Here is a 19,911-nt window from a genome sequence, read left to right as displayed (position 1 = left end):
GTTCGCGAACGGGCTAGAATGAGCCAGTCGCCGAGATAATTTAGGACCCGGATTCCCATTTGCCTCAGAGGGGAAAGCGCCGCGTTCATGCACTTGGTGAAAGTGCGAGGAGCCAGAGACAGCCCGAAGGGCAGGACCGTATATTGGTACGCCACTCCCTCGTATGCGAATCTCAAGAATCGTCTGTGACGGGGGGCTATCTGGATGTGAAAATACGCATCCTTCAGGTCCAGCGAGCAGAACCAGTCCTCGGGGCAAATGTGCGCGAGGATTTGTTTCAGCGTCAGCATTTTGAACTTCCGTCTCATGAGGGAGTGATTCAAAAGTCTGAGGTCTAGAATGGGTCTGAGACCACCATCTTTCTTGGGGACCAGAAAATAGCGGCTGTAAAAGCCTGACTCGCTCTCTGTCGGGGAAAATATTTCCACAGCTCCCTTTCTTAGCAACGTCATGACTTCGGTTCGGAGGACATGCGCTTTGTCCGGATTGACCGAGGTTTGAAGCACCCCGCCGAAGCGAGGGGGGCGTCGTGCAAACTGGAGCGAGTAGCCCTGGGTTACGATCCCCATAACCCATTCTGACACATCGGGGATGGCCTGCCAGGCCTCGGCCCGAGTGGCAAAGGGTTGAATGATATCGGGCGACAGACCGCCGTTGAGGGGGTCGTACACCGAGAGAGGTGGAAGAGGAAATTTGCTCTCTCTTTGATGAGGTAAAATATTGTTCGCCGTGAAAACGGCGTTTAGGGTGGGCGCAACAGGTGTGGGCCCAGCTGTCACTTGGAGCATGTTTCCCACGCCCAGAATTAAACGAGGCGGAGGGGAAATTACTCGTGGGAGCTTTTGGGGCTGTCCGGTCGCAACGGGATGATCCCCCATCCTCTTCCTTCCTGACGAATCAGGACGACTTCGGAGGCACCGGGTCCAGCACAATCTTGGGCCGGGGTCCCTGGCGTCTCGGGAAGGGAGGGCGCTTCGCATGGCGCGAGCGCTGGCGATGCTCCTTGGGTGGCGCTGCCTGTGTTGCGGGTGGAGCTGGCTTGTTCTGCTGAGCCGGCACAGTCCTGGGGCGGCTGGACGCAGAAGCAGAGCTGGAGCACTTAGGCAAGAAATGCCTCATAGCCTGAGACGATTTCTGCGCAGCAGTAAAGCGCTCGGTGAAGCCGTCCACTGCAGGCCCGAAGAGACCGGGGCGTCTAGGAAGGCCGTCTTGTCCAGGTCCTTGATCTCCGTAAGGTTGAGCCACAGGTGGCGCTCCAAAACTACCAGGCTGGCCATGGAACGCCCGATGGCCTGGGCCGTGGCCTTCGTGGCTCGCAGGGCAAGGTCGGTGGCGCTGCGAAGATCCTTGAAAGCCGGCGCGTCAATTCCAGACTCGTCCAGCAAGCGGAGGAGTTTGGCCTGGAAGACCTGAAATATGGCCATTGTATGAAGCGCGGAGGCAGCCTGGCCCGCCGAGGTGTAAGCCCGTCCAGCCAAAGTAGAGGTGGTCCGACAGGGCTTGGAAGGAAGGGCCCTCTTGGTCTTCCATCCCACAGCCGCGGGAGGGCAGAGGTGAGCAGCCACCCTTCGTCTAGGGGTGGCAGGTGCTCGTATCCCTTCTCTTCGGCGTCATCGACGGCGGTGAGGGCGGAGCGGTGCGTTGTGTGAAGGCGGGCGGAATACGGAGTGCGCCACGACTTCGTGAGCTCCTCGTGGACCTCGGGGAAAAAGGGCGCTGAGCGCTGGCGAGGTGCTTGGCGGCGGCCTGGCAGGAACCACTCGTCCAGGCGGCTGCGAGACGGCTCCTCTGGAGGGGCCCACTCGAGGTCCAGCTCTTCCACGGCTCTGGACAGGATGCGGAATAGTTCGGCATCCATGCCGTGGCCGTGCTCAATGGGCTCCAAGGGAGGCGGGGGAGCGGGGTCATCCGGCTCACCAACCCATGCTTCCGCTTCGGAAGCCGCAAGTGACATGGAGTCATCCTGCTCGTCGTCTGTTCCTCCGAATGAGACGAGGTCACTTGCTTCGGCAGAGGGACGCTGCTCAGGGCGAGAGAACAGAACGGGAGAGAGTTCCCTCGGAGGAGAGGGCGAGGCACGCGGGGGCTGGGCCGGCGTGAGCTCGCCTAACTCCGGGCGCTGAGTCGCTCTACCCCGCTGTCTCTTCCTGGCCGGTTCGCGGGAGGAAGGAGACGGGAGGGCGTGAGCGGCGAGATCGCCCTCCGTGAAGAAGGCGACCCGCGAGCGCAGGGAACTGAGACTCGTGCACTCACAGTGCGGGCATGAGTCTCCAGCAAGCGCGCCGTCCGCATGGGGCTTGCCCAGACAGGCGACGCACTCGCTGTGTCCGTCGCTATCGTGCAGGGGGGCCCTGCACGTAGCACATGAGTGACGGGGCATCGGGAGATGCCGGTGCCGTGAAAACAGCAGTTGGGTGGCTCTTTGTAGAGCGGCGAGGGCCGCGGAAGCTCTTAGAAGCGGTGAAAACCGCTGAGGAAACGCTCTTTTAGAGCGGCGTTAAGCCGCGGGTGAAGCTCTCAGGCGGCGCGCCGGATGGCGGCAGGGGACGCACAGGAAGCGGCCGGGAGAGGGAAGCGGGAGGCGGCGGCTAGACGGCTAGACGCTTGTGACTGCAGCTGCAGCTTCTTCGGCTTCAACCGGAGATCAGCGAAGAGAAGTAGAGTCGTCGCTGAAGGAGAAAACACTGAAATCCTATGGCGAAACGCCTGCTTATATAGCCCCTAACCCCGCCCATTTCGGCGGGAATATTCGCGCGCTTTGTCGCCATAGGCCGCGCAGCTATGCCGCGCCGCCATTGGTTCAACAACTTGTCTATGAGTGAACCAATGACGATGCAGTTACACTGTGTTATTGAAAAAGGCTTCAGCAGCGGGGAAAAAGGGAGACCTTTCCCCATACGCAGTACGAGTGAAGTATCGAAAGGGAACTCCGCATACATATTGATCTCATCAAGACGGATAACTTTCTAATTTACAGTCATTAGCTCAGACCAACAGGAAGTCAGATATTTTGGTTTGAATGTGAATTTTTCACGCACACACATAGGCATAGGCACTCTCTCTATGTGCAACTCACATTCCCCCCTCCTCTCCCCCTGACACCTCACACCAGTGTGTGTGTGTTTGAATGAGAGAGAGAGAGAGAGAGAGAGAGAGAGAGAGAGAGAGAGTTTTACATCCCTGATCAGTTATTTAACCTTTTTTTGCAGACTCATTTTATTCTCAGACTCAAACACACCTGAAGCAGCTAATCAAGCCAGTGCATTTGTAGGCCACTGACAACATAGTATTACATTATTAGTTTCATAATTAGGTTAATTAAAACATAAGAACACACTGCAAATGTTAACTTCACACTCATTTGAAATTGAACTATAACACTATATCCCTATTGGTACAAGAATAGTTTTCTAAATAATTTTCTAAAATAATTTTTTAATTAATTATTTATTGATAATTCAAATTTATTAAAATAAAATTTCACATGATTATAAAAGTGGCTGTTTAAAATAAACTTGCATAAGTGAGCAGGAAAATCTAGACATGTAGCTTAACTATTTCCTGAGACTGACATTAAAATTGTCTTTGCAGGTTCTGTGATTTGGTTCCATTTATTTTTATTTTTTATTTTTTTTTCATTGTATACCACATATATTAAAAATTAAATGAAAACATGCTTTTGGTGCATAAGATTGGTGCACAAATAACAGCTCAGGGAGGACAAAAAACACATGAAGAGAAGTGTGAGGATTATACAACTGGTTTGTAAATAATGTAATACTTAATTTTAGAAATGATAAATTGATCATTAATAAAGTATGAAAATACAATTATTAAACACATTATAGATATATTTATAAATCAAGAATAAAGTATGTATAGCTGTATTTATAAACTGCTTACTAATGTCTATCAATGCTTTATAAATGATGAATTGACTATTTACTAATACTTAACTAATGCTTCACAGTGTGCAGTTATTATAAAGTGTTACCAAATTTTTAAATTCAATATTTATTGACATGATTCAAATTGATTAAAAACTCCTGTTTCAGTAAAATTTCACATGATTATAAAAGTTTCTGTTTAAAATAAAACTTGCATAAAATTAAATCAAAGCATGCTTTTGGTGCATAAGATAAGTGCACAAACAACAGCTCAGGGAGGACAAAAAACACATGAAGAGAAGAGTGAGGATTATACAACATCAGCAACCACAGACATTCACATTAAGGCTGGATTTTTTTCAGACTGCACGATTTTCAAAGTAGTCGGGTCATTGTTCTTTTCACACTGCATGACTATCTTGGCCAGCATTCAGTCGCTGCTGTGTTCAAACTGCACGATGGATCGGAGACAGAAGGTTTCACACTGCATGACTTTACAATAGGAAGAATCGCAGACAACTCTGTCTGGCATGCAAACTACGTTTCACAACCAAACACGGGAGATGTGACAAGGAAACAACGTGATATCATGCGTGCAAGACCGGAGTTCTCACGTGAGACTGGGTTTATTATTAAAAATGGTAGCCCGCAAGAAGCTTGCAATACGAACTGCCTGTGCGCTGATTTGCAGCGAAAACAAGAAAAAGAAAAGAAGAATATGGGGGAGGAAATTGTTGGGGAGACTGTGGATTGTGTGTTCTGCATCGTGAGTTGGAGGTAAATACATAACTTTTCAATGTGCTGCTGTTGCAGATGATCAAGCTAATGTTTGTGCTTTGATTCTGTTTGATAGAATTGTAATGTTTATGTGTACAAAGCTATGGTTGATGATATTGTGGTCTATAACTCCCCGCTGCACTGTATCTTGCTCTCTCATTGGCTGTCAGTCATTGCAGATGTAGTTTTCAGTCAGAACACTTTTCACACAGCAGGATTTTGAATCGCTGACAGGTCCAGATATTTAGCGTGCCAAATATCTCACGGGCGTCAGCGACTCGTTGCCGATTCTCTCAGATCGCGTCTTTGCTCATTAACACTGCGTGATTGTCACTTGCGTGAACAGGCACCAATTTGCCTGTGATTTCACAAAACCTTTAAACGATCTCATGCATGTGATTTGTCATCATAGGAGCATCAGCCGCTGCAGTAAATGTGGTGTGAAATTGACATAGTCCTTTTATGTTTAACCGTTTTAATTGGCCATTGCCTGTCGTGCACAGCTGACCTGAAGCCACCGTGGTGGTGGTGCCACCGGCTTTGGCCCGTCATCGCTGCTCGCAGCTATATTTATTATTTTTTTTTTTCTAAGTTTTTGGGGTTTTTGGGGCCCTTAACATACTCAAAAACTCTTGAAATTTTGCACACGGGTCAGAATCCGCGGCCATCAGGGCCGGGCAGAAGATGGTACCCGGGCGTGGCAGGGGGGCTCCACAGCGCCCCCTTGAACAGGGTCCGAAAACGAGGTCTATATATCAAACACGCTTGCACATACAAATATAAAACTTGGTACACATATAGACCTCATCGGGCTGAAAAACTTTCATACTCTAAAATATATGTCACCTCAACAGGAAGTCAGTTATTATGGGTTGTTTGAAAAACGCATGCTCTGGCATTTGATATACTCCTCCTAGGCAATTAATCTGATCACCACCAAACTCGGTCAGCATGAAGTCAAGACATTGATGATGAAAAATTGCCAGCAGATTTTTGATATCTCGTACGGTTTGGCCGTGGCGAGGCAACGAATTTATGACGAGAAAAGGGAAACAGGAAGTGTGTTATAACTTCTGCATACATTGATTGATCTTTATGAAACTTCACCAGTGTGTTGGTTTTAGTAGTCCGATCACATGGATGTGACTATTGTGAGTCAAAGTTATAGCGCCACCAACTGGCAGCAGGAAGTATATCACTTTTAAAATGCTTTGAGATCACCCTCTTATTTTTACCCGATTTGCTACAAACTTCATCACAATAATGTCAAAACATGGCAGATGTAGTCCTGTTAATGTATTTGTGGTATGTAAAATATTGTTGCCATGGCAACATGTCAAACTTTTAAAATATTCTTGGGCATTTTTGAGGCTCTTAACATGCTTCAAATTGGATGAAACTCGACACACATCAATATTGTCATACAGTAGACATGGACAAAGCCATTGAAATGGGCATGGTGGAGGGGCTCAGTAGCGCCACCTTTTGACAAAAGTGGGGGGGGGGTTAGTTTTTCCTACAGTCACCAAACTCGGTACACATATTGATCGCATCAATCCGGACAATTTTCTAATTTACATTCTTTAGCTCCGACCAACAGGAAGTCAGCTATTTTGGTTTGAATGTTGTTATTTTTTTTTTTAAAAACAGGCTATGAATTTTATACTACTACTCCTACAGGCTTTATACAATTTACACCAAACTTTTTTAACTCGGTGCTAACACATTGAAGATGTTTAATTGCAAACAGATGTTGGATATCTCAAACGGTTTGGTCGTGACGAGGCAACAAATTTATGGCAAGAAAAGGGAAACAAAGTGTTATTACTTCTGCATACATTAATTGATTTTGATTAATCTTCGGCTGCATGTTCGTTGTACAAGGCTGATCACATGGATGAACTTTCTAATTTACAGTCATTAGCTCTGACCAACAGGAAGTCAGATATTTTGGTTTGAATGTGAATTTTTCAAACACACTTTCTCCCTCTCTGCCCCTGTCCCTCCCTCAGTCTGTCATTCTGTGTCTGTTTGTGTGTGAGGGGGAGGGGAGGGGTCTGTGTGTGGGTCTCTCTCTGTATATGTCTCTCTCTCTCTCTCTCTCTCTCTCTCTCTCACTCACTCTTTATCTCTCCCAGTGTGTGGGTCACTGTGTATGTGTTTGTGTATATTGTAGTCTTGATTAGTGGTCTTTAACCCTTTTACTGATTACCCATTTACTTGTGAACTTATAAAAATTTTGAACTGCAAATGATAACTTTACACTCATTTGAAATTGAACCATGACACTATATCACTATTCGGACAGGACTAGTTTTCTAAATGATGTTTGAGTTAAAATTATATATTTTTTTACAATTACAGTTAGATTTTTTAAATGAATTATTTATTGATATAATTCAAATTTATTAAAAACCCGTTTCAGTAAAATTTCACATGATTATGAAGTGGCTGTTTAAAATAAACTTGCATAAGTGAGCAGAAAACTCTAGACATGTACCTTGCTATTACCTGAGACTGACATTAAAATTGTATTTGCAGGTTCTGAGATTTGGCTCTATTATTTTTTTTATTTTCATTTTTTTTTGTTTTCATCTTATACCACACATATTAAAATTAAATGAAAGCATGCTTTTGGTGCATAAGATTGGTACACAAACAACAGCTCAGGGAGGTCAAAAAACACATGAAGAGAAGTGTTAAGATTATACAACATCAGCAATCACAGACATTCACATTAAGGCTGGATTAGATTTCTCAGAGTACTGTGGAGATTGCACAAATAACAGTATGTAATTTTCTCTAGAATTTTTATAGGGGTTGTCTGAGAAAAAAAAACACATACATGGCAGATTAGGATGATATTCTGCACTCATTTGAAATTGACTTAACATCATAACATAACATTCTGTGACATGAAAGTCATCTCAATTTAAACAATCTCATGGATGTGGCTGTTGTGGTTTGTGATCATAGGAGCATCATCTGCTGCAGTAAATGTGGTGTGAAATTGACATAGTCCTTTTATGTTTAACGGTTTTAAATGCCCATTGCCCGTCGTGCACAGTTGCCCTGAAGCCACTGGGGTGGCGGTGCCACCGGGCTTTGGCCCGTCATCGCTCCTTGCAGCTATATTTAGGGCCCAAGCTAATGAAATGGTGAAGGGCCCTCTTGATCCCCTAAGGATTATTATTATTATTTTTTATTTTTTTCCCCGTCTTCCGGGGCTTTTGGGGGGCCTTAACATGCTCAAAAATTATTGAAAATTGGCACACACATTGGAATCCGTGGCCATCAGGGCCGGGCTGAAGCTGGTACCCGGGCATGGCAGGGGGGCTCGACAGCGCCCCCTTGAAAAAAGTCTGAAAACTTGGTCCATATATCAAACATGCTTGCACATATTAGTATGAAACTTGGTACACATATAGACCTCATCGGGCCGAAAAACTTTCATGCTCTAAGTTAAACGCCACCACAACAGGAAGTCAGCTATTATTGGTTGTTTGAAAAACGCATGCTCTGGAATTTGATATACTCCTCCTAGGCGATTAATCCAATCACCACCAAACTCGGTCATGAAGTCAAGACATTGATGATGAAAATTTGCCAGCAGATTTTTGATATCTCAAACGGTTTGGCCATGGCGACGGAACGAATTTATGGTGAGAAAAGGGAAACAGGAAATGTGTTATAATGTCTGCATACATTGATTGATGTTTATGAAACTTCAGCTGTGTGTTCGTTATAGGAGTCCGATCACATGGATGTGACTATTGTGAGTCATAGTTATAGCGCCACCAACTGGCAACAAGAAGTGTGTCACTTTTGAAATGCATTGAGTTTACGCTGTTATTTTTACCTGATTTGCTTCAAACTTCATCAATGTTTTGTCAATACACAGCAGATGTAGACCTGTGACAGGATTTTTGATATTTTAAATATTGTTGCCATGGAAACGCATCAAACTTTGGTAATATTCTTGAGTCTTTTTGAGGCTCTTAACATGCTTCAAATTGCATGAAACTCGACACACACATCAATATTGTCAACCAGTAGACATGGACAAAGCCATAGAAATGGGCGTGGTGGAGGGGCTCAGTATTGCCACCTTTTGACAAAAGTGGGGAGGTTAGTTTTTCCTACAGTCACCAAACTCGGTATACGTATTGTTCTCATCAAGCCGGACAATTTTCTAATTTACACTCATCAGCTCCAACCAACAAGAAGTCAGCTATTTTGGTTTGAATATAATTTTTTTGAAAAAAAACAGGCTATGAATTTTATACTACTACTCCTACAGGGTTTATACAATTTACACCAAACTTTTTTAACTTGGTGCTAACACATTGAAGTTGTTTAATTGCAAACAGATTTTGAATATCTCAAACGGTTTGGCCGTGGCGAGGCAACGAATTTATGGCAAGAATAGGGAAACAAAGTGTTATAACTTCTGCATACATTAATTGATTTTGATGAATCTTCGGCTGTGTGTTCGTTGTAAAGGCTGATCACATAGATGTGACTATTGTGAGTCAAAGTTATAGCACCACCAACTGGCAGCAGGAAGTGTGTCACTTTCAGCATGCTTTTGAGATCACCATCTTATTTTTACCCGATTTGCTTCAAACTTCATTTGAATAATGTCAAAACATGGCAGATGTAGTCCTTTGAAAAGAATTGTGATATCTCAAGCACTGTTGCCTTAGCAACGCATCAAACTTTAATATTCATTTTGGATGCTTTTGAGATTCTTAGCATGCTTCAAATTGTATTAAACTCGACACACGTCAGAATTGCTATCCAGTAGACATGGGCAAAGCCTTAGAAACAGGCAGGGAGTAGGGGATCTATAGCGCCACCTTATAGTGCAGTAAATGTGGAGTGAATTTGACATAGTCCTTTGATGTTCAACCGTTTTAAATGCCTATTGCCCGCTGTGCACAGTTGCCCTGAAGCCACCGGGGTGGCAGTGCCACCAGGCTTGGGCCCACCATTGCTGCTCGCAGCTATATTTTATTTTATATTTTTTCTCATTAAAACCAAAAATGTACATTAGTGATTGTATATCAAAAGCAGGGACATGTTTATGTGCATCTTGTTTTGTGTCTCTTTTGAGTCTCCGCAACAATGTTAAGAGATTGAAGTGCTCGTCGATGTGAAGACTGTGCAGTGTGCACTAGTGAGAGGACACTGTTGTGCCACCGATAACAGGGCCAGATCGCCTACTATTTAACACAAATGAACGAATTGATAATCAACTAGTTTCTTTTGTATTAGATGCATCTGTACTGTGAGATATTTCAAAAAGTGGTGGGTACCCTGGCATGAATTATAGGCCTACAATTAAAATTATTAACTAATGTGTCCGAACACTGATAATCAGTTAATGAAAAGCAGCTTCATTTCAGAAAAAACTTGTTTAACACAAAATTCTCATTTTTTTCACTACATACAGTATATGGGCCACATGAGAAATATTAAGAAAATGAATTAAGACATAGCCTACTGTTATCAGCATGTTGAAGTAGGATTTATATTTATTGGGTATTCTAAATTGCGACGTGACATTTTTCTTTATCACCAATTGCCAAATGGACAACAGTTCACATTTTCCATGATAAGAAAATTAAGTAAATATTAAATAGCCTAAATGAGTAAAAGTGAAAACTGAAACAAGTAAATTAATGATCAAATTAATACAAGAGGCGCCGTGTATACAGTAGGCCTATAGGTACACGCAGGTGGCTTGGAAGACATGGGTAATAGCCTATGGTTTATTCATAATGCAACACAAACTGGAGTTAAGCAACAGTTTGCTAAATTGCAGCTAGTTTGATAGCTACAGAACTTAAAGATATCCCTCTTTTCGTTTTTTTTTTTTTTTTTTTTTTTTTTTTTTTTCACGCAGGCTCAGTGAGGGGAAAAAACACAGAGTTTAGGGCAATCAGTTCGTAGCTCTGCTTCAACTGTGTGATATACTCACAAGGGGTGACCAAAATTTCTGACATGCCAGAAAATTGTCCGACCATCCAATTGCCAGTCGGGAGAGGTTTGTCGCCTCTCGTTTCCCGGTGTACACTGCATGAACACTGCACGACGAACGACAAAGATGAAAATCGGCCTTACTCAAAAAAGGGTCGCACGAGTCGGAATTCGGCTCAAAATCAGACAAAAATCACACAGTGTATTGCCCAGCTTTAAAGAACAATTTCTCTGTGATTGCCCCCCTGTCGTTTCAAAGAATAGAACAATGACAAGCGCGCAAAGTATAAACGGCTCGTCCGTTTTGTGTGCAGTCAGCAGAGGCTCGCGGTGTGGAGCCAGGCTAAAGTATAAATCCAGCTTAACACACAGACTGCAAATACATTACCAACCAAACAAAAACACATTCCATTCATGAGTGTTGTAGGGAGTCGTGCTCATGCTGATATCTGATGATCAGTATTGGTTCACTAAATAAATGAATTCTTCAAATACCTATTTACAATAAGCAAAAATAACTATTAAATAATAAAATAACTAGAGAACAGAATGACTAAAATAGCTTGAAAATGCTATCTAATGAAATGGTGGCAAATTTAAAGGTAGGCTATACTGTGTTATTGCATCAGTCAATCGTGAAAGTCTGGTGGTTGAAAGCTTTTTCAATTCTAGTGAGCATGGCCATAAGACTTATGTATATTTGCGAGCGCGAGTCAAGTTTTGTGCTAGAGTGAAAGAAATCTGCCTGCGATAACGCTGTTATGCGGTATCGTATTTTAATAATGTACTCTCGACAATTGTAATTGAAATAACGCCATAGAAATGGCCTCAAATGAACTAAAACAGAAGAAAGTTGTGTCTGAAAGCTGCAATAAATTTTCATTATTACTGGTTAAAATTAATGGAGAATGTCTCGTTTTTTCCGTGGGTGCGCCTATGCTCTCATTGGCTGTAGCTCGTCGCGACACGTGACACCACAGGATGTCGAGTCGGCCGACAGCTCCAGATATTTGGGATGCTAGATATTTGTCTGGTGTTGGTGAGCGTCTTTGATGCATTGCTGAGTAGTTTACACAAAGATTGGCAAGCGCTGATCACTTACTTACTGGTTTGCCCCCAATCACAGCCTTTATCTAGGCATTATCTAGAGACTCTGGATCACTCTAATTTGTCTACTCTAACGATTCAGAAGAGATCTCAACAACATCAAACATTGTGCTCAGACTTTTCTCCTAAACTAAAGACTCTCTCTCACATTTGTCCCCTTAAAGGCCTGTACACACCGGGACGAATATTGTGCACGATTATCGCTGGCGTTTAATGCCTCATGACTAAACAAAGGGCACCAATGTGAATGTGCACACCGATGCGAAAAACGTGAGGCGTAAAAGTGTCATTTTTAAAAAAAATGCGGTTTTTTTTTTGGTTTGACGCACCGCGTTAAAAACTGGCAGACCAATGAGAGTGGCACTTTTGTTCACGTGCCTGGAGATGCTGAAGTTACAGTAAAACATGACTTGGTGGCGCTCAAGCACAAAACGGTCTTGCTGAGCACACATTGATACCAAGACGACGAAGAGAAAGTAAGTAGACGAGGAAGACCCCTACAAACTGTTCTGCCAGTTCTTGGCCACACCAATAGATGTGTATTATTTCTGTATTTTTACTGTTTGTTTTTTTCTTTTACATTCAAGAAATATAGTTGAGAATGTCTATTTCATAAATATGTTTATTTGCACTACCGTTCACTTGCACTACTGTCATTGTGACTTATTTGCACTACCGTTTCTGACTACCATCTCTCATATGTCATTTGCCATTTTATATCTGCATTTTTATCTTCTTTAACTTTTTATTAATATCATAAATATGTTTATTTGCACTACCGTTAAGCACAAGCGCCACATACTGTCAGGGAGTGAATTTGCACGTCCACTCTACGCATCGCCAGTGAAAATCACTTGGGTATAAACACAAAAAATGTCTCGAAAAACGGTGGCGAAAAACGCGTGCGATATTCGGCCCGGTGTGTACAGGCCTTAAAAGTTTAGAAGAGATCTCAACAGCTCTGCACATTGTGCTCAGATTTTTCTCCTCGGCTAAAGTCTCTGGTACTCTCACTCTTGTCTCCTCTAAAGTTTAAAAGAGATCTCAATAACATCACACACTGCTCAGACTTTTCTCCTAAACCAAAGACTCTGAAGCTCTCAAATTTTTTTTTTTCTCTAAAGTTTAGAAGAGATCTCAACAACATCACACATTGTGCTCAGATGTTTCTCATCAGCTAAAGACACTGGATCGCTCACACTTGTCTTTTCTGAAGTTTCATAAGAGATCTCAGTAACACCACACATTGTGCTCAGACTTTTCTCCTTAGCTAAAGACTTTGGCGCTCTCACATTTGTCTCCTCTAATGTTTAGAAGAGATCTATGGAGCCAGATTAGTCTCAAAAATAATACATTTACAAAACAAAATTCATAAATGCACAGCAAAATTCACATTTACAAAATCAGATTTGTAAATTCAAAACACAATTCATAAATACACAAGTAAAATTCACATTTACAAAATCCGATTCGTAAATTCAAAACACAATTCATAAATACACAAGTAAAAGCATATTTACCCAAATGCTCACAAAAATACATCTTACCTAAATACATTTAAAATGTTTACACAAATATGTATATATCAAGTTCTTGAATTAATTTCTATCACACATTTATGAATGATGTTACATGTATTTATGAATCATTGAATCTACATTTGCAAATCGTCACACGTGTGTGTACTGTTTTGAATATGTGTAAGTATTTTTGAGACCTTCCTGGCACGTTCTGTTTAGCCAATCGCAGTGAGCTAATAATCCACCAATCAAAATGCTCCTTACTGAACAGACTCAAGAAACTCAACTCTGCGCTTGTACTGTGCATTGGTCCATGATCCGTTTCTTTCTGTAAAGACATTTTAATGAGTACTCTTTTTTTAGCACCTGATTACAATTTCTACAAAATCACATTATGATTTATATCGTTTATACACAATACAGCTATCCGTTAAAACAAACAGTTTAATGTTGTTATTAGTATATATATATATATATATATATATATATATATATATATATATATATATATATATATATATATATATATATATATATATATGATACCAATTTCTTATGATTAAAGGTTGTTTAGTTAATGAAGTGTGCAGTTTGCAGTGTTACAAAGTTGTTAGTCCATGCCAGCTTTCTTATATTATAACCAGTGTTGTAGTCGAGACCAGCTAATTTGAGTCAGAGTCAAGACCGAGTCCAGAGAGGGTCGAGTCCGAGTCGAGACCGAGACCAAAGAGGGTCAAGTCCGAGTCGAGACCGAGACCAAAGAGGGTCAAGTCCGTGTCGAGACCGAGTTCACATAAGGTTGGGTCTGACACAAGACCTAAAGAAATCTAAAGACCTAAAAGAATATATAAATATTTGGTGGAAACAATAAAATTGCCACCATTCTCATCAAATATACTATGGCATGTACACTGTATTTTATTTACTTAGAGTGATATTGGTTTAAAAAATATCAGTTAAGGGTAAAAAGGCCACATAGTAGGTGGTGTAAAGGTAATTTGTTAGAAAAGATTTCTATTTTGAGTAGGGCTGCACAACGATTAAGCGCGATTAATCGTTGTGCAGCCCTAATTTTGAATAAATGCTGTTATTTTTAAAAATTTTAAATCAAAGATTTTAAATCAATTGACTGAAGGATCATATCATGTTATAAAAATATTAAAGGGGTGGTTAAATGCGATTTCACTTTTTTTTTTTAAATTTAGTTAGTTTGTAATGTTGCTGCTTTAGCATAAACAATATCTGCAAAGTTACAGCACTGAAAGTTCAATGCAAACGGAGATATTGTCTTTTAAAGTTTAATGCCTACAAACACGACTGGTTTTGGACTACAGCAGGTTGGTGACATCATAAACCCTGCAAAACACACCCCCGGGAACACGCAACAAAGTGGGCGAGGCCATGTGGTGCAGCATAATGGAAGCAGAAGAGTTGTGTACACCGGACGCGAGCGGCGCGATGCGATGCGTCAAAAGATAATAGAACCCATTATAATCTGTGATATTTTCTATACTGGATGCGGTGCTGAAGACCAGAATTCAAGTTCAATGCTGGATGGCTATTACTGAATGCACAAAGGCTAATACTGATAGATGAAGCAGTTCCCACTTTAAAAGCAGAAGCTGCTGTTTATTGGCTTCAAACTGTAAGTATATTTATTGTTTGTACATGTCTTTTAAACCTATAGTTCTGTTGCTATTTTTGGTTGCATCAAGGACATATACAAAGAGCAACTCGTTTTTGCTTTGCTAGCCAGTTAGCTAAATTCTACAAACAGCAACAAACTTCTATGTTCATAGACCATCAGTTGTTCATTCTGTAAATTAAAAGCTACCTTTACAAAAATGCTACTACTCAGGCATGTATTCAGCTACTGTAAAGCTTTAATCAGGATAAAACTGTATATTGAAAGCTAACAAACAGCAATGACAGCATCTAAACACTTTGACACAAATACAAAATTAAATACCATTCATAAACGTCCTTTAAAAGCCGCGATTGCGATTGACCCTCTTCATCTGGGTCTAATTCGGGCTCAATTTGATACAGCAATATAGACGCTATTTACATTTTGATAGATTTTATGTTGGTCTCAGCATTGAAGGAAAGTGGACAGAGGGTCCTTTGTCCTCTGTTGAAGCTATCCTATGTTTTAACATATGGTTTTCTTTAGAGCCCGACCGATATATCGGCCGGCCGATATTATCGGCCGATATGAGCTAATTGCATTTAAATCGGCATCGGCGTTTATAACGGCCGATGAAACATGAGAAACAGAGTCTCATGCTTCACTCATGTTATGAGTGTTGCATAGTTTGCCCACCAGAGGGAGCTCTGCAACTCCCCAGTTGACAACAGCACCAGAAATCCACTACAGAAGAAAGCCGAGCCACGGAGATGTACTCTTTTGACGGTGAGTCTGTCGTTCGTCATGTGAAATGATTGTAGATTTAGTTCATACACTGTATATAAAAACAGTGTGGTAGTTCTAACTAACGGTCCTATCATTATCACTTCTAAATATTCTGTAACATCACTTACAGCCGCTAATGCATTGCTATATTAGATTAGCCACAAAGCTAATACCATGTTTATCAGTGGAAGAGCGTGAACGTTATTAAGAGGTCAAACTATAATGTTAGCGTTTAACTTATTCTAAATATATCTGCAGTCATAAGTAGGTAATAGGTAATACCTATTGCTTGACAAATAAAAAAAAAAAAAAAAAAAAAAAAAAAAAAAATAATAATAATAATAATAATAATAATAATAATAATAATAATATATATATATATATATATATATATATATATATATATATATATATATATATATATATATATATATATATATATATATATATATATATATATATATTTCTCATTTTTGCCTATGTAGGAGATCCCTGTTTATTATTATTATGATTCTAATGATGACATGAGTAATGATACATGGTGATATTATTAATACACATGCTTATTCTTTCTCTGTCTCTCTGTCTGCCCTACAGATGGCTGAAAAAGGTGAACGCTGTAGCAGCAAAGTGTGGGACTACTTCAGCAAAGATTCCTCTAATGCAGTGTTCTGCAATATATGTGCAGCTAATGTAAGCCAGGGGTCTATCAAAGCGAAGCAGAAAAACACTTCCAATTTGTGGACTCATCTGAAAACCAAACACAGTGAGCAATATAAAGAGGCACAGCAGGAGAGTGAGGTACAAAAAACTCTTTCTGTTAGAACACAGCAGCCTACCCTGTCACAAGCATTTGATAAGGTACTCAAATGGGGTCCATCAGATCCAAGGGCAAAAAACCTGGACAAAAAAGTAATGGAGATGATAGCGACAGACATCCAAGCTTTTTCTGTGGTGGAAGGTGTGGGGTTTAGAAGGCTGCTGGCTGCTGCAGAGCCTAGGTACACTCTGAAGACAGAAAAGTTTTATCGCACAGATAAATTGCATCATGTGCATGCAAAAGTGGTGATCAAGATAAAGGAGCTTTTGGCTGTTGAAAATGCAAAGCATATTGCATTTACAACAGATTGTTGGTCAGGGTCCACTGAGTCGCTAATGAGCTTGACTGCTCACTTCATCGATGAAGAATGGAACAGGGTGCAAGTTGTCCTAAATGTGAAAGCCATGAGTGGATCTCACACTGGTGAGTACATTGGACAGTTGTTTTTAGACATGCTTACCGAGTGGGATATAGACAGTGAACGTGTGCTGCTGGTGCTCAGGGACAGTGGAGCCAATGTTGTTAAGGGGATGAGGTTGGTGGAGATGCCTGACCTCAGCTGCAGTGCTCACACCCTCCAGCTTGTTGTGAATGATGGCCTCCAGGCACAGAGAGCTGTAGGTGACATCCTGGCCAAACTGAAGAGGTGTGCAACCCATTTTGGTCATTCAGTCCCTGCCAAGCAGAGGCTTGAACAAATTCAGAAGGATGTTGGTCTAACTGAACACCGCATTCTCCAGGCATGCCCAACCAGATGGAATTCTACATTGCATATGCTCCAAAGGATGCAGGAGCAAAAGAGAGCACTGACAGTCTACTCTGGGGACTTTGGACATTTTACATGTCCAAGTGTGGAGGAGTGGGACCTGGTTGAAAAGCTGATCAACACACTGGAACCAATTGAGGAAATTACTCTAGAAGTGAGTAAGTCTGATGCATCTGCATCATGCATCATCCCCACCATTGAGGTTTTGAAAAGATTTCTGGAGACTCAGGGTCCTGAAACTAGAGGAATTCAGACTTTGAGGAAGGTCATGCTCGACAGCTTAACCAGAAGGTTTTCCAAGATTGCAGAGTCCAAAGAAGCAGTGCTGGCCTGTGTGCTGGATCCTCGCTACAAACAGCGTCCCCTCTCTGACAGCACAACCAAGAAGGCCAAAACCTGGCTTGAAAAAGAGGCAGACAAACAACATCAAGCAAGCTCAGCAGCCACTCCTAAGGATGCCGAGGGATATTCAAAGAAACCTAGGATGGAGAAGTCCCTAGACCAGAAGCAGAGTGTGCTTGACCATCTCTACGAGGACATGTTGCAGAGCCAGCAAACAGTGACAGGGGTGTCTGAGAGTCTGAACGAAGAGCTGGATCGGTATCTTCAAGAGCCCGTTCTTGATCGCAAAACAGGTTTCACTATTTATTTTTCAGTGATATCAAATTAAGTTATGCTTTTGTATATTAAGTATATAACATTTGTATTTGTCATCATCATCATCATCAGGTGACCCCCTGCAGTGGTGGAGGCAAAACGCTGGCCGCTTCCAGACTCTGGCTCCATTGGCCAGGAGGTTTCTCACTCCTTCATCTGTCCCTAGTGAGAGGGTATTCAGCACTGTGGGGGCCATCTATCAAGATAGGAGGAGCTCTCTAACAGGTTCCAAGGCAGAGATGTTGTGCTTCCTGTACTACAACCTGCCACTTCTCAACTGGCAGTACTAAGGAGCACCCTGTTCAAGACATTTTTCAAAACACTGTTCAAATATTAAAGTTCAGAGCAAGACAGAGTAAAATTCTAAAAGTATAATTTGTAAAAAGTAGTGAAGGAGGAAAACCTCTTGCCTGTGTGTTGTATATATATTGAGAACATTCTACATTGTTTAAATTATATTTTGGTATTATTTATTTATTTTATATTTTATATTTATTTATTTTATATGTAGCTATACATTTAACTTATTTTAATTTTATTTTCAATTCATTGACATGGTTTTGTGGAATATTGAATTTGTTTGGTATAGCTCTTTTACTTTAACTTTAGTATTATAATTTATTTACAGTACACACACAGACTGTTAAAACCAGCTTCAACTGGAAGACTGTTTTTTGATCATTAAAAAATATATACTTTTGATGTGCAATTGTTTAGTCATTGAGACTGTAATCTAAGGCTTTTTTTTAACATAATCCCTTCTGGAAAATGGTTTATACAGCCCACATACATAGAACAGGCAGATATTTTGCTATTGAATGTTGTGTAAGTGTAGTTTATAGGAAATGGGTCTAATATCCAGTTTATTTTCAAAATCAAAATATCGGCTTATAAATCGGCTCTTTTCGAGTTAATATCGGCATCGGCATCGGCCCCCAAAAATCCATATCGGTCGGGCTCTAGTTTTCTTTATGTACCGGAACCATTTCCATATAAGGAACAAGGCTCTACTAGGATAGAATGGGAGACAGGGAACGGTCCCTGCTTTTTGCATTACAAGCATAGGAGAAGGTCTTTGGGATAGCAAGGAACTCCTGGATAGCTGATCGGGAGATGACCATATTTAGACTGGTTTTTCTATATGTAATCACATTCCTATACCATGAGCTATATGATGTATTCTCTCTCTCATTGGCTGAACCTATACTACACCCCTTGTACTCTTTCTATATATTCTCTCTTTTCTTATCAATAAAATGAGACTATATTCTCCCTCAGCACTGAGTGATTGCTCATTCAATTGCCAATTAAGAGGTCTGGGATGAGGCATGAATTAGGAGCAAAAACCTAACACATTTTGACTGAAGCAACGGATGGTAAGGGGCGTGTCGTTTCTGGACGCTTCAGCGAATCACGATAAACTGGGCCAGCTACCAACCTGCTAACCAATCTGAGCACATTGCGTAATTTGGAGGGCGTGGCTTCATAGAAGCAGGAAGTCAAACGAGCCGTTCATATGACAGTGGAAACAGTGGTGTAGAATAAAGTTAAAATATATGAGAAATATAGCGTTTTCAAAAAACGAAGCATTAAGACATGTTAAACTGTGCCCCAAGAACACAATCAAGCCTAGAAAAACACCACTTAACCACCCCTTTAAGCAGCACAACTGTTTCCACTTTCCAACTGTTCCACTGTTTCCAGGGGAGGGGAGGAGGAGGAGGAGGAGGAGGAGGAGGAGGAGGAGGAGGCGGCGGCGGAGGCGGAGGGAGGGTCTAGCTAGCCTCTGTTTTGTTTGACAACACTTCGAACGTCAACAGGAAGTTACTCCGCTCAGGATCGTTTAGAGAACCTTTAATCATCATATTAGAATCAGAGCCATATAGAGAGAGAGTTGCGACAACTCCATAGACTCCAATGGAACGTTTTTTTTACAGCAATAGCGGCTTGTGGAGCCTCCCAGTAGTTCCCGGAAGTAGCAG

General features: G+C 41.5%; 2 protein-coding genes across 3 annotated transcripts in view; one reads left to right on the top strand and one right to left on the bottom strand.

Annotated features, from left to right (window-relative positions):
- Positions 1-19,911, bottom strand: part of gjc2 (gap junction protein gamma 2) — a 123,911-nt gene that overhangs the window by 41,837 nt on the left and 62,163 nt on the right. The gene's annotated exons all lie outside the window — the stretch shown is intronic.
- LOC125251880 (zinc finger BED domain-containing protein 4-like) lies at positions 16,179-18,219 on the top strand. Its single transcript, XM_048164979.1, has 2 exons — positions 16,179-17,907; positions 18,002-18,219. Exons 1-2 carry the CDS (start codon positions 16,218-16,220, stop codon positions 18,217-18,219), a joined length of 1,908 nt encoding a protein of 635 aa, XP_048020936.1. The 5' UTR covers positions 16,179-16,217.

Source organism: Megalobrama amblycephala, linkage group LG17 (genome assembly GCF_018812025.1).
Source record: "Megalobrama amblycephala isolate DHTTF-2021 linkage group LG17, ASM1881202v1, whole genome shotgun sequence".
NCBI classification, from domain to species: Eukaryota; Metazoa; Chordata; class Actinopteri; order Cypriniformes; family Xenocyprididae; genus Megalobrama; species Megalobrama amblycephala.
The sequence above is the reverse complement of the archived record's forward strand: the minus strand, read 5'-3'. Positions and strand labels throughout refer to the sequence as shown.